Source organism: Triticum urartu, chromosome 7 (assembly GCF_003073215.2).
Source record: "Triticum urartu cultivar G1812 chromosome 7, Tu2.1, whole genome shotgun sequence".
NCBI lineage: Eukaryota > Viridiplantae > Streptophyta > Magnoliopsida > Poales > Poaceae > Triticum > Triticum urartu.
Genome location: NC_053028.1, coordinates 695,882,646 through 695,898,121, shown reverse-complemented (window position 1 = coordinate 695,898,121; position 15,476 = coordinate 695,882,646). Strand labels below are relative to the sequence as shown.

Genomic DNA, 15,476 nt, shown 5'->3' with positions numbered 1-15,476 from the left:
ACCGCTGGGTGCCAGGCCTGCTGCTGGAACAACACCAGATGTTATGAACGTCTGGCAGAGCAAAGCTGATGACTACTCGATAGTTCAGTGTGCCATGCTTTACGGCTTAGAAACGGGACTTCAACGATGTTTTGAACGTCATGGAGCATATGAGATGTTCCAGGAGTTGAAGTTAATATTTCAAGCAAATGCCCGGATTGAGAGATATGAAGTCTCCAATAAGTTCTATAGCTGCAAGATGGAGAAGAACAGTTCTGTCAGTGAGCATATACTCAAAATGTCTGGGTATAATAATCATTTGATTCAATTGGGAGTTAATCTTCCAGATGATTGCGTCATTGACAGAATTCTCCAATCACTGCCACCAAGCTACAAGAGCTTCGTGATGAACTATAATATGCAAGGGATGAATAAGACTATTCCCGAGCTCTTCGCAATGCTGAAAGCTGCGGAGGTAGAAATCAAGAAGGAGCATCAAGTGTTGATGGTCAACAAGACCACTAGTTTCAAAAAAAGGGCAAAGGGAAAAAGAAGGGGAACTTCAAAAAGAACAGCAAGCAAGTTGCTACTCAAGAGAAGAAACCCAAACCTGGACCTAAGCCTGAAACTGAGTGCTTCTACTGCAAGCAGACTGGTCACTGGAAGCGGAACTGCCCCAAGTATTTGGCGGATAAGAAGGATGGCAAGGTGAACAAAGGTATATGTGATATACATGTTATTGATGTGTACCTTACTAATGATCGCAGTAGCACCTGGGGATTTGATATTGGTTTTGTTGCTAACATTTGCAACTCGAAGCAGGGACTACGGATTAAGCGAAGATTGGCTAAGGACGAGGTGACGATGCGCGTGGGAAATGGTTCCAAAGTCGATGTGATCGCGGTCGGCACGCTACCTCTACATCTACCTTCGGGATTAGTATTAGACCTAAATAATTGTTATTTGGTGCCATCGTTAAGCATGAGCATTATATCTGGATCTTGTTTGATGCGAGACGGTTATTCATTTAAATCAGAGAATAATGGTTGTTCTATTTATATGAGTAATATCTTTTATGGTCATGCATCCTTAAAGAATGGTCTATTCTTATTAAATCTCGATAGTAGTGACATACATATTCATAATATTGAAGCCAAAAGATGCAGAGTTGATAATGATAGTGCAACTTATTTGTGGCACTGCCGTTTGGGTCATATTGGTGTAAAGCGCATGAAGAAACTCCATACCGATGGACTTTTGTAACCACTTGATTATGAATCGCTTGGTACTTGCGAACCGTGGTAAGATGACAAAAACACTGTTCTCCGGTACTATGGAGAGAGCAATAGATTTGTTGGAAATCATACATACAGATGTATGTGGTCCGATGAATATTGAGGCTCGTGGCGGATATTATTATTTTCTCACCTTCACAGATGACTTAAGCAGATATGGGTATATCTACTTAATGAAACATAAGTCTGAAACGTTTGAAAAGTTCAAAGAATTTCAGAGTGAAGTTGAAAATCATCGTAACAAGAAAATAAAATTCCTACGATCTGATCGTGGAGGAGAATATTTGAGTTACGAGTTTGGTGTACATTTGAAAAAATGCGGAATAGTTTCGCAACTCACGCCACCCGGAACACCACAGCATAATGGTGTGTCCGAACGTCGTAATCGTACTTTACTTGATATGGTGCGATCTATAATGTCTCTTACTGATTTACCGCTATCGTTTTGGGGATATGCTCTAGAGACGGCTGCATTCACGTTAAATAGGGCACCATCAAAATCCGTTGAGACGACGCCTTATGAACTGTGGTTTGGCAAGAAACCAAAGTTGTCGTTTGTGAAAGTTTGGGGTTGCGATGCTTATGTGAAAAAGCTTCAACCTAATAAGCTCGAACCCAAATCGGAGAAATGTGTCTTCATAGGATATCCAAAGGAAACTATTGGATACACCTTCTATCACAGATCCGAAGGCAAGACTTTTGTTGCTAAATTCGGAAACTTTCTAGAGAAGGAGTTTCTCTCGAAAGAAGTGAGTGGGAGGAAAGTAGAACTTGATGAGGTAACTGTACCTACTCCCTTATTGGAAAGTAGTACACCACAGAAATCAGTTTCTGTGACACCTACACCAATTAGTGAGGAAGCTAATGATGATGATCATGAAACTTCAGAACAAGATACTACTGAACCTCGTAGATCAAGTAGAGTAAGATCCGCACCAGAGTGGTACGGTAATCCTGTTCTAGAAGTCATGCTACTAGATCATGATGAACCTACGAACTATGGAGAAGCGATGGTGAGCCCAGATTCCGCAAAATGGCTTGAAGCCATGAAATCTGAGATGGGATCCATGTATGAGAACAAAGTATGGACTTTGGTTGACTTGCCCAATGATCGGCAAGAAATTGAGAATAAATGGATTTTCAAGAAGAAGACTGACGCTGACAGTAATGTTACTGTCTACAAAGCTCGACTTGTCGCAAAAGGTTTTCGACAAGTTCAAGGGATTGACTACGATGAGACCTTCTCACCCGTGGCGATGCTTAAGTCTGTCCGAATCATGTTAGCAATTGCCGCATTTTATGATTATGAAATTTGGCAGATGGATGTCAAAACTGCATTCCTGAATGGATTTCTAGAAGAAGAGTTGTATATGATGCAGCCAGAAGGTTTTGTTGATCCAAAGGGAGCTAACAAAGTGTGCAAGCTCCAGCGATCCATTTATGGACTGGTGCAAGCCTCTCGGAGTTGGAATAAACGCTTTGATAGTGTGATCAAAGCATTTGGTTTTGTACAGACTTTTGGAGAAGCCTGTATTTACAAGAAAGTGAGTGGGAGCTCTGTAGCATTTCTGATATTATATGTAGATGACATATTACTAATCGGAAATGATATATAATTTCTGGATAGCATAAAGGGATACTTGAATAAGAGTTTTTCAATGAAAGACCTCGGTGAAGCTGCTTACATATTGGGCATTAAGATCTATAGAGACAGATCAAGACGCTTAATTGGACTTTCACAAAGCACATACCTTGACAAAGTTTTGAAAAAGTTCAAAATGGATCAAGCAAAGAAAGGATTCTTGCCTATGTTACAAGGTGTGAAATTGAGTAAGACTCAATGCCCGACCAATGCAGAAGATAGAGAGAAAATGAAAGATTTTCCCTATGCTTCAGCCATAGGCTCTATCATGTATGCAATGCTGTGTACTAGACCTGATGTGTGTCTTGCTATAAGTCTAGCAGGGAGGTACCAAAGTAATCCAGGAGTGGATCACTGGACAGCGGTCAAGAACATTCTGAAATACCTAAAAAAGACTAAGGATATGTTTCTCATATATGGAGGTGACAAAAAGCTCATCGTAAATGGTTACATTGATGCAAGCTTTGACACTGATCCGGACGATTCTAAATCGCAAACCGGACACGTGTTTACATTAAACGGTGGAGCTGTCAGTTGGTGCAGTTCTAAACAAAGCGTTGTGGCGGGATCTACATGTGAAGCGGAGTACATAGCTGCTTCGGAAGCAGCAAACGAAGGAGTCTGGATGAAGGAGTTCATATCCGATCTAGGTGTCATACCTAGTGCATCGGGTCCAATGAAAATCTTTTGTGACAATACTGGTGCAATTGCCTTGGCAAAGGAATCCAGATTTCACAAGAGAACCAAGCACATCAAGAGATGCTTCAATTCCATCCGGGATCTAGTCCAGGTGGGAGACATAGAGATTTGCAAGATACATACGGATCTGAATGTTGCAGACCCGTTGACTAAGTCTCTTCCACGAGCAAAACATGATCATCACCAAAGCTCCATGGGTGTTAGATTCATTACTGTGTAATCTAGATTATTGACTCTAGTGCAAGTGGGAGACTGAAGGAAATATGCCCTAGAGGCAATGATGATGTTATTATTTTATTTCCTTATATCATGATAAATGTTTATTATTCATGCTAGAATTGTATTATCCGGAAACATAATACTTGTGTGAATACATAGACAAACTAAACGTCACTAGTATGCCTCTACTTGACTAGCTCGTTAATCAAAGATGGTTATGTTTCCTAACCATAGACATGTGTTATCATTTGATTAACGGGATCACATTATTAGGAGAATGATGTGATTGACATGACCCATTCCATTAGCTTAGCACCCGATCGTTTAGTATGTTGCTATTTCTTTCTTCATGACTTATACATGTTCCTATGACTATGAGATTATGCAACTCCCGTTTGCCGGAGGAACACTTTGTGTGCTACCAAACGTCACAACGTAACTGGGTGATTATAAAGGAGCTCTACAGGTGTCTCCAAAGGTAAATGTTGGGTTGGCGTATTTCGAGATTAGGATTTGTCACTCCGATTGTCGGAGAGGTATCTCTGGGCCCTCTCGGTAATGCACATCACATAAGCCTTGCAAGCATTGCAACTAATGAGTTAGTTGCGAGATGATGTATTACGAAACGAGTAAAGAGACTTGCCGGTAACGAGATTGAACTAGGTATTGAGATACCGACGATCGAATCTCGGGCAAGTAACATACCGATGACAAAGGGAACAACGTATGTTGTTATGCGGTCTGACCGATAAAGATCTTCGTAGAATATGTGGGAACCAATATGAGCATCCAGGTTCCGCTATTGGTTATTGACCGGAGACATGTCTCGGTCATGTCTACATTGTTCTTGAACCCGTAGGGTCCGCACGCTTAAGGTTTCGATGACAGTTATATTATGAGTTTATAAGTTTTGATGTACCGAAGTTAGTTCGGAGTCCCGGATGTGATCACGGACATAACGAGGAGTCTCGAAATGGTCGAGACATAAAGATTGATATATTGGACGACTATATTCAGACACCGGAAGTGTTCCGGGTGATTTCGGAGAAAACCGGAGAGCCGGAGGGTTACCGAAAACCCCCGGGAGAAGTAATGGGCCATATGGGCCTTAGTGGAGAGAGAGGGAGGCAGCCAGGGTGGGCCGCGCGCCTCCTCCCCCCTGGTCCGAATTGGACTAGGAGAGGGGGGGGACGCCCCCCTTTCCTTCTCCCTCCCCACTTCCTTTCCCCCTCCTAGTAGGAGTCCTACTCCTACTAGGAGGAGGACTCCTCCTTGGCGCGCCAATAGGGCCGGCCGGCCTCCTCCCCTTGCTCCTTTATATACGGGGGCAGGGGCACCCCTAGACACAAGTTGATCCATGTGATCGTTTTCTTAGCCATGTGCGGTGCCCCCTTCCAGCATAATCCTCGATAATATTGTAGTGGTGCTTAGGCGAAGCCCTGCGACGGTAGAACATCAAGATCGTCACTACGCCGTCGTGCTGACGGAACTCTTCCCCGGCACTTTGCTGGATTGGAGTCCGGGGATCGTCATCGAGCTGAACGTGTGCTAAAACTCGGAGGTGCCGTAGTTTCGGTGCTTGATCGGTCGGGCTGTGAAGACGTACGACTACATCAACCGCGTTGTGCTAACGCTTCCGCTGTCGGTCTACAAGGGTACGTAGATCACACTCTCCCCTCTTGTTGCTATGCATCACCATGATCTTGCGTGTGCGTAGGAAATTTTTTGAAATTACTACGTTCCCCAACAGTAACATTTCCTTGCGCGGCACAATGACAAGTGCGGCATGCAGTGGGAAGCTCATAGCCTTGGGGTTTACCACGTCGAATGCATTGTGATCAGGTGAACATTGCGACCATTGTCGGCGAGGATGGGAAGAAAGATAAATGGCAACATGGTGGGTCACCTTGTTAAAATAGAGAATGCTCTTATGTCAGGCTATTGAGCCATACTTATTTGGCTAGGGTGTAATATCTTTGTCTCCTGTTGCAACGCATAGGCATGTTTGCTAGTCATTAATAAATTCCATCTTCACACGGACCGTCAACTCGGCCTCGCTGGTCTTTTTCCTGCGTTTTTTTTGAAAGGAACACCATTGCATTCCAGTACCGCACCATACTGGCAGAGACGCTAGATACAATGTTGGTTACATCAGGAGGGAATTGGCCCAACCAGACTTCATGACTGCCAATCCCTGAGCTTGCACCACGCGCTGCTAAATTATGTGCTACAACATTACATGCCCGTGTGCAAACAAAAATATTGAAGCTATCAAAGGATACATCTAGCTGGAATTTAATCTCTCTAAACAGGGTTCCAAAATGCGACCAGTCAAAATCGCTGCTAGTGATAGCTTGTTTCAGGTTTAGAGCGTCTGTTTCCAAGATTATACGCCTGCACCCCATTTCTGATGCACACCAAATTGCATTAAGAGCTGCATGTGCTTCAGCTTGTAAGGCATCACCCAGATTCTGTAAATGTCCTGCACCAGCAGCCAACACTTCTCCATTTTCATTCCTGATGACAATGCCCCATCCTCCTGAATTTGTGTCTTCCCGAAAAGCACCATCACAATTAATTTTCAAGAAGTTTGCAGGAGGTGGTTTCCAAACATGGGCTTGTCGTTGGCAGAAACTTTTCCTTTTGTTCAACAGGTTCATGTACTCACCCACATGCTTCATTACTGAAAATTGGAGATCTTCAATGGTTCTTGAAGCCTCGCCTTGATTGCACTTATTTCTGTTTGACCACCATAGCCAGAGTAGTGTGCATATGGTCAGCTTCTTTTCAATCTCTGCTCTCAAAATCTCCTCGATAACCCCTTCAGCTTCAGTGCATCCTGCAAGTTTACATCTCCATTCCTCTAGTTGAAGGGCTCTCCATAGAGCTTTAACCTTTTTGCATCTGAAAAATAAGTGCCCCCCATCCTCATTTAATCGGAGACATACAGGGCAGATGGGTTCAACATGCACTCCTCGACGGATTAACTTCGTTCTTAGTGGAAGGCTATTTGAAGCTAGCCTCCATAGGAAGTGGATAATTTTGTTTGGCAAGGGAAGCGACCACAACCTTTTCCATGATGGGTTAGAATTGTTCCTGTTATCTCCTGAGCTGCTAGGAATGCCTCTCCTGGACTCCAATGCTTCTGAATCCCTAGCTACTCTGTAAGCAGACTTCACTGAGAAGATTCCTCTTTTATCAAAGTGCCATGCAGGGGAAATCCTCTTGGTTTTCATGGATGGGGATTTTTAGTATCTCATTAACATCATCCTGGTTGAGAGTTTGATTTAGGAGTCCTTCATCCCATGAGTTTGTCGCTGGATTGATGAGTTCCTCCACTTTGGTGATTAAGTGGTTCCTGCCCCGCACCGAAGAAACTCTCCTGGACGCACCCCTAGGGATCCAAGGGTCCTCCCATATGTTGATTTGTCTTCCATCCCCCACCCTCCAAATGACGCCTTTATTGAGCATCTTAATACCTTTTAAGATGCTTCTCCAAGCGTACGATATCCCGTTCCTACTTTTCGCTCTCAAAAGTTGGCCATCTGGGAAGTATTTTGCTGAAAGTACTCTTGCACAAAGCGAATTAGGGAATTGAAGAAGCCTCCATGCTTGTCTAGCTAACATGGCCAGGTTAAAAGAATGGAGATTTCTGAATCCTAGACCTCCGACACTTTTCGGCAAAGATAGTCTTTCCCAATTGACCCAATGAATCTTGTTTTTCTTGTCCACTTGGCTCCACCAATATTGACAGATCATAGTGCTTAAATCGTCACAGAACGTCTTAGTCAAGTCAAAGCATGACATTACATACACAGGAATAGCTTGGGCCACTGCCTTAATGAGCACCTCTTTGCCCGCTTTTGACAAGAGTTTCTCATTTCCACCCTGGATTTTCTTCCAGATCCTCTCTCTAATATAGGCAAAGGTTTTCGACTTCAATTTACCAATATAGACTGGTAGTCCCATATATCTCCCTGAATGCCCTTCAGCATTAATATTCAAGGTAGATTTCACCTCCTCTCTCTGCTCTTTTCCTGTGTTTTTGCTGAACAGGATTGATGATTTCTCCTTGTTAATTGTTTGTCCCGAGCATCTCTCATAGGCATCCAGAATATTTTGTACTTCTCTTGCATTCACCTCATTTGCCTCCATGAGTAGCAAGGAGTCATCTGCAAATAAAAGGTGGCTTACACTTGGAGCATCCCTACATACTTTGATTCCTCTAAGCCTCCCTTCTCTTTCCGCTTCATGTAGCATTGAGGAGAAACCCTCTGCACAGATTAAAAAGAGACGGGGGGTGGGGGGCGGCTGGTTTTGTTTAATTGCTGGGTTTTTAAAGCGGAAAGGAGGGCATCAGCGTGGGATCGTTGGATGAGCGCCACGTACCACGAAGCATGGATGGCAGTATTTTCGCGGAGCAGGCAAGCCCGGGGGGGGGGGGGGGGGACGGGGGGGGGGGGGGTGAAGAGTGGACGGGGCGGTGCTCCCCTCCGTGCTCCGCACTGATCCTACGTCCCTCAACGCTACCCACGTCTCCCCCAAATTAGTAATAAATACACAGCAAATAAACCAGCCGAACTGTCTTATCTCCTTTCCGCAAGCCTGCTCTTTCATCACGAAATCAAAAGAAAAATCAAAAAATCTGAATATTTTTGTAGTAACTTTCGACAAATGTTTTTTATGCTTAAAATTTTCATCATGAAATGACATTCGTGGAAGTCATGGCAAAAAAAAATCAATACTCCAAAATGCTTTCAAAAATAACATTTTTAAAGTATCAATTTTGTTTTTTTTCACGACTTCCAGGAATGTTCATTCATGATAATTTTTTGTAAGCACATAGAACATTTGTCTAAGTTTACCACAAAAAAATTCCGATTTTTTAAATTTTTTTATTATTTTCCTTCATTTTACTGTTCACCAAGAGCATTCGAGCTCGGGTGCAAATACTCCACGTCCTACTTCTCAGAGTGCGGATTTCTGGAGGCCGAGCTCCAGTGATTTTGGTATTTTGAAAAAATCAGAAAGCGTATTTAAAAGTTTCAAAAAAAAACTGAAAAAATACATGAAAACATATATGTATTCCGCAAGATCACGTTAAATTTCGTCGAAAAATGTAGTGATTTGTCGGCTGTACAAATTTTTTTTTGGCCCAATAACAAAAATAAAAGGCCCGTTTTAAAATGTGTATTTGTCTTTTTTCTGTACGCCACATGTAAAAGTATAATGTTGTGAAATTTTGCATATACGTAGTATACATGTGCACGTGTGTTCACAAAAAAATTTGGAATTTTTCGCGCTGCGAAAAAAATAAATTTTGAAAACTGCTCATTGGAGCTCGGCCTTCTTTGGCATTTTTCGAGTTACTCATTCCACACTTCTCAGACAACCTAGGAAACTAGGTGCATGCGGACTGATGATGTCAAAAAAAAGGTGCATGTGGACTGTTTTATGCTAAGAAAGAGCTATTCTGGCTTGCTTGCATATTCATGGAAACACAATCACATAATAGCACATGCCAGTGGATACCAACATTTGGTCAATAAAATAAATAAATAACAGAGTCAGAATAGCACACATACATGCATACATACATATGTATGGAGTCCACGACATCAGTCAATAAGTTACTCCTCCTGGGCCCATTATTATACCATATATCATATATGCACTACTGGTGTTAAAATTAAAAATTCCTGCAGGGGACGAACAACAAGAGACATCTGCCTTTTCAGCAGCAGCACAACAAACGACACCTACCTATTCTTCCTCGGTCAATCTCGAAACGAAGTACATACATTACTATGATCGAAGTCTTCATGGTGGGGATTGATAGAAGCCCTGGAGAAGAAGAGGCCCTCTGTCTGTGCCTCTCCATTCTTTCTTAACCATTAATCAAGGGGATGATGATCCTGGCCGATGCCGCTGGCACCTGTTACATCTGCGACCCATAAGGTGCGAGCGTGCTGCTGCGCAGGCTCACGCCGGCGCCTCTTAGCGAAACAGCAGGGCCCCTGTGGGTGCTCGCCCTGCTTACGAGGCTCGAGTCGAGGTAGAGTATGATGACCGTTATGTCATCATGGAAGTGGCGACGGACACCTCGGTCGATCTTCTTGAGATCGGAATACCTCATCTCTCTTTTCTTGGCTGCTTCTAGCAAGGCTGATTTTATGAGCCTCCTAGCGCTCCCCTGCAAAATCAAACAGAGCATGAGCCATTAAGTCTCCAATTAGCACTGGGCCTAGCAAAAACAAGGTAAACGTAATTCTGACACAAAGCTTCTGCCATAGTAGTGATCAATTTTAACCCACTGCTTCACAGCCAAAAATTATCAAGGGTTCTATTTTCTATACAAGCCATGCCACGTCAACATTCAGCTGACGGCGTGATCACTGGATTTTAAATGCATACATGCCATGGTAATGTGCAGTTTGTAGTTGAAAAGTAGAGAACCATCCATAAAGTAGAGAACCATCATGTCTCTATTTTACAACATCAATTCTATATGCAAATTGTTATTCTCAAATATCAATTTTGCATTCAGAGAAGCCTTATTATTGTTTCATAAATGAAAATCAGGGCAAGTAACCCATGCTCCATATGCTGGGTAATGAATCAGCATTTTGTAATAGTGGCATGTTAATTCTGAGTTTGTAAATAACTAGAAATCTAATGTGGAATATCAAACCATAATGTCATGCACAGTTGTACTAGAATACGCCAAACATTATGGAAGTATATTTGTCAGGTCAACTTATTTACATGGGAATGAGAAACTTACACTACGAGGGCTACTTTGAACAATGTCAACAGCCTCCTGGTTGGTTAAGTGCTCCCAAAGTCCATCAGATGCAAATATGAGAAACTCATCATGTGGCTGTATAGGTTGAACGCAAATAGATGGTTCTGAACTTAGTATGGGCCTGTTAAAAGGTTCACGAAGACGGAATTTTGCATACAGAGGTTCCCGATTGAACTCTTGTTTTTTCAGATAGGCATCACCGATCGATCTGCAGACCTGCAACATACAACAAGCAAAGAAAATCTTCATTTGGTCCCACGGTAAAAAGAAACATAATCGGCAAGTACCATCATATATCTGTTACTCATAGTCATACAAGACAAACTCAGCGACACATTTCTGCATGTCCTATCATGAAGTGATGAATCAGTGGGGCTTAAGAACATTTTTTAACAAATGGTTAAACCGATTGAAGAAACTAACCGAACTGAGCCATAATAATATTTCTTGAGTAGTAACTATCCATCCCATGAGAAATAAGTCTACTAAGTAAAAGATGATACAGGCACTAGCAATGCAAAACCCCAAATTGTTATTAAGCTCTCCGCTTCAGCGCTACCTAATAAATATAGCAGTATTGTCATAATCATTGATCACATCAAGAGGCTAATTGTCATCCACAAGCATAAGAATATGTTTGTTGCGTTTCTACCCCCTTACAGACCTACGGCCTATACCACTTGGTTTTGTCTGTATCTTGGACAAAAACAAGAATGAGGTTATTCACTAAAATACCATTCAGAGTAAGACACAAGATTAAACTTCCAGGTGGTGAAATTGAATGTATATTTTGCCAACTGAATGTGCATAAGCATATGAAATGACCATTATATCGAACTTCCACGAATCTACAAATGCCTCCCCAGTGGCAGAAGACGCACCTGAATTAGGCCTTTTACACGCCAAACACTGTGCTTGAGAACAACAACATGCCTATCTTCAGGGTGCATTGACTGCAATTCTTTTCTCACTGACTCAATGCTGACATTATGTTCTGCTGACAGTTGGACAGCCAACACTTCTCCAGTAGCTTTAACATGTTTTCCTAAAACAGCACGAGAATCCCCAACATTCGCAACATAAAGCATGCCACCACAGATAACACCAACCAGACAGCATGAGCCAACAGCCGCTATTTGAGGCTTGACAGGCCATTGCTTGGTGACGATAGAGAAGAATCCATCTTCTGTAGCTTCATATGCTTTCTTCAGTACATCAGCAGACATTGCATTCTGTTCCGAAGCGAACCCTGCAATACAAACCAGGGAAGAAGTAAATAATCACTGCAGTGTTCTTTATCAGGCAAGTGAAACAGGGCAGTGTGGACAGAGCACCAAAGAATGAGCATAATACTAATGCATAGTGATCCCAGGTTAGAAATTACTTTTAAGATGGTTGAAGAGGTTATCGTTGATGTAGCAAGCTGTCTCTGGTCCACCGTGCCCATCGTAAACCCCGACGAAAGTGCCATATGGACCAGAGTCGAGAAAGCTCAACGGACCCGACTCAATCTGACACTGGTCCTCAAGTAGGTTATTGGCCTGGACAACAGCCATGGAGAAGTCGCCATTTACATGCTCCCCAGTGTCCTTGTACCATAGAAGTCCATCCTGCCTACCGGTAGCATCTGAGCCTGTCCGGGCATGCCGGTTGGATGAAGGTCTCCAACACGCCCGTAGAAAGTTCATCAATGTCACTATCATCCCTCATCAGTCATCCCACCCACGTACGCCTCCGAGCTCGCCTCATCTGTTATCTAAGAAAATTGCAGTGTCACTTCTCAATGCACCAACAGAACTCTTGCCTTTATCCTGGAAAGAAAAAGAAACATGTATAAGTATGTGAAACACAAGTATGGCTCATTAATAGTACTCAACGCTTATCACTTGCACTCGGACAGGGGCACAATTAAAAAAAATCAAAATTTATCTATCCTTCCTTTGTTTTTTTCAATCCATCCAGGAGAGCTGCATGCATTTCTTCAGTAATAAGTACACACTTTGTCTACCATGTAACATTGAATATAAATTCAGCATAGTTGCTCTGTCTACAACTCAAAAGGGTATGAGGAATCTCCTTTGTCGTAAGTTTATAGTACAAGCAGATGTAGGGAAAACAAATCAAATTGCCTTGCTTGGTGCTTTTAGGTTCTATGGTTCTAGTAGAAGCAACCTGGTACTGGGTAACCTACACCATCACTGTTTTTTATTGCAAAAGAGACAAATGTATAGCATAATATAATGCCTAAATAATGCAGCAAAAGACACAATCGTGTCTCTGTTTGACACAATCGAGGGCGAACATTTCCGATCATACACTCAAAACATCTATGGCAACTCACTTATAGAAACTCAGCAAACCTAAGATTTTACTCGAAACATAGGCCGCAGCAAAACCTTTCCCATCATACATCAAACATCTATGGTAACTCACTTATAGCAACTCATCAAACCTAAGATTTTACATGAAACATAGGCTGCAACAAAACATTTCCAATCATACGCTCGGAACACCTACGGCAACTCACTTATAGCAACTCATTAAACCTAAGATTTTGCTTGAAAACATACGCCGGGGCAAAAAAAATTTTAAATACTTTCACAATCAGTTAGGAACCAAGCCTATTCCCCAACAACTCAATTACCCAAAACCTCATCTACTCCCACAAACTGCAAAACTCTCTCACTCCTCATCCTTGGCATCACAGACTGACACTATAGTGACCATCAAATGGGCAGCTACTGCATACAACTGTGAACCATGATTCAGACGCCAATTTCCCCAAAAATCCTCCACTGGGAGCATCTCCTAAGCACCAAATCGAGACGAGACCCGAGCGCGGATAGTATCAGACCTCCCAATCGCCACGAAACTTGGGGACAAACGGGCGCGCTGGTTGATTGGGATCAAGGCAGAAATGCTCTGCTCCCGGCCCCCCACCCACCCACCCTCTCAAACAAAAATCCCAGGCGCACCTCGCCTCCGTCGGCGCGCCCAAATCGGCCGCCTTGGGATGGGAATCCGGCGAATTGCGGGTAGGGCGACTCGATCGACCTCTCTAGACGAAGAAGGAAGGGAGAGGAACACAGTTGTGGTAGAGATAAGGGGAAAGAAAAGAACTTGGAGGGTACACACACCAGTAGGTACGGCGCAAGCGGATCGGGTCGTGGCTTGTGCCCGCGCAGGCACGGCGAAGGGACTTCTCTCCGTCCTCTCCACCGGCGCCGGGGACGGACGAAGGTCGTCGGAGGGTGGTGGCGAGCGGCGGCGGCGGCGGCACGAGAAGGGGATGAGGCGGGGAAAGGGGGTGGGGTGGGGGGAGTGCGGGCGCGCTGCAACGGCCGTTTGATGACGTGTGGGGCTCGGACACGGACGCGATAGATAAGGCGGAAAAGCGCGCGCAGGCCCTCGATGAAGATCGTATTCGCTGATCGGTCCCCGTGACACGTCAACACCAATAACGGAAAATATCTATCCAGCAAAAGGTAAAAAGCACGAGGTCAAAACTCATCGGCGAAATGGACCCAATGATGAAGATTTTGATTGTTATTCCAAGTTCTAGCTTCAAGAATAAAAGCTGTTTTTTTTGTCTCTTTTCTTTTTCGCTCTTGTGATGTGGCTATCGCAGATCTTTCTTTTCATCGATCTCTGTCGACGAGCCTTAGGATAGGATTCGCCTCCCTCTGACTACAAAAGGTAAAAAAGCACGAGGTCAAAACTCACCGGCAAAATGGGCGCAATGACCAGGATTTTGAATTTTATTCCGAATTCTAGCTTGAAGAATAAAAGCATTTTTTTATCTCTTTTCTTTTTCCCTCCGCATGATGTGATTAACGCAAAATTTTCCTTCCATCAATATTCGCCTAAGTTAAAAAAATCATCTGAGTCCTCACTCACTCGGGGCTTAGCTGCAAACCAGCTTGTGCCTAGATTCAAAACTCAATCAACTCATCCAAGTGAGGACACCCTTCTCGCTCGAAGGCTTAGCTACGAGCCAGTTTGCGCCTAAGTTAAAAACTCATCCGTGTGAGGACATCCTTCTCACTCGGGGGTTAGCTAGTTTGCGCCTAATCCCAAAATTCAATTGAAACACATCAGCAAACAAAGCAAGGATTCAGATATTCGAATAACTTTGATCTGTTCGAGCAGTTAAAGCAAAAACATAAGTGCACGAGCTCCGTACTCGATCAAGTTTAACGGTTACATAACCACTCGGCATACCATGGCAAATTCACTTGGACTCAAAGTTTTCGGTCAAGTCTCTGACGTAGGACTAGCCGGATCAACCAACGTGTCCAACTCGATGTCGTCCGCTATCCGAGTGGCAGCCTCTATGAACATCTCAATAAAGTCCTCGAACTTGAGCTTCTTCTTGTTGATGACCTTGAGGGACTTCAGCTTCTCCTCCTCGACATCCTTGCAATGGATGCGGACGAGTGAAAGCGCCACGTCGGCACCACAATGGGCTGCGAAATTCTTCCATGATCATTCTGAAGTTCTTCATCTGGAAGCAGTTTTGCGTCAATCTTCTCCACACCGAACTCCTCGACGTACTGTTCAAGCTCATTCTTCTTCTTGAGAAGCTCAGCGATCTGGTCGCTTGACTTCTTCTTCTCCTCTTCAAAGGCACTCGTCTGGTTATTGAACTTCGTCTCCCACTCGGCGTAGCTGCTCTTGAGCTCTGAAATCTCACCTTTCATCACTTCAGCTGCGATCTTCAGAGTCTTGTTCTCCTCCCTGAGCTACCCCACGCTTTTTAGAGAGTCCTCAGCTGCTTTGATTTTTGTGTTGGCATTCTTCCAGGCCTCGGCAAGTTTGATGTCCTTATCCTCAAGAG

The 15,476-nt window shown here is 43.5% G+C and overlaps 1 protein-coding gene across 1 annotated transcript; it reads right to left on the bottom strand.

The window, feature by feature from the left end:
- Window positions 1-9,359: 9,359 nt before the first annotated feature.
- LOC125519711 (probable protein phosphatase 2C 60) lies at window positions 9,360-13,999 on the bottom strand. Its single transcript, XM_048684451.1, has 5 exons — window positions 13,777-13,999; window positions 12,024-12,450; window positions 11,521-11,888; window positions 10,619-10,855; window positions 9,360-10,027 (listed from the first exon to the last, which is right to left on the bottom strand). Exons 2-5 carry the CDS (start codon window positions 12,340-12,342, stop codon window positions 9,773-9,775), a joined length of 1,179 nt encoding a protein of 392 aa, XP_048540408.1. The 5' UTR covers window positions 12,343-12,450; window positions 13,777-13,999; the 3' UTR covers window positions 9,360-9,772.
- Between the last annotated feature and the right edge of the window lie 1,477 nt (window positions 14,000-15,476).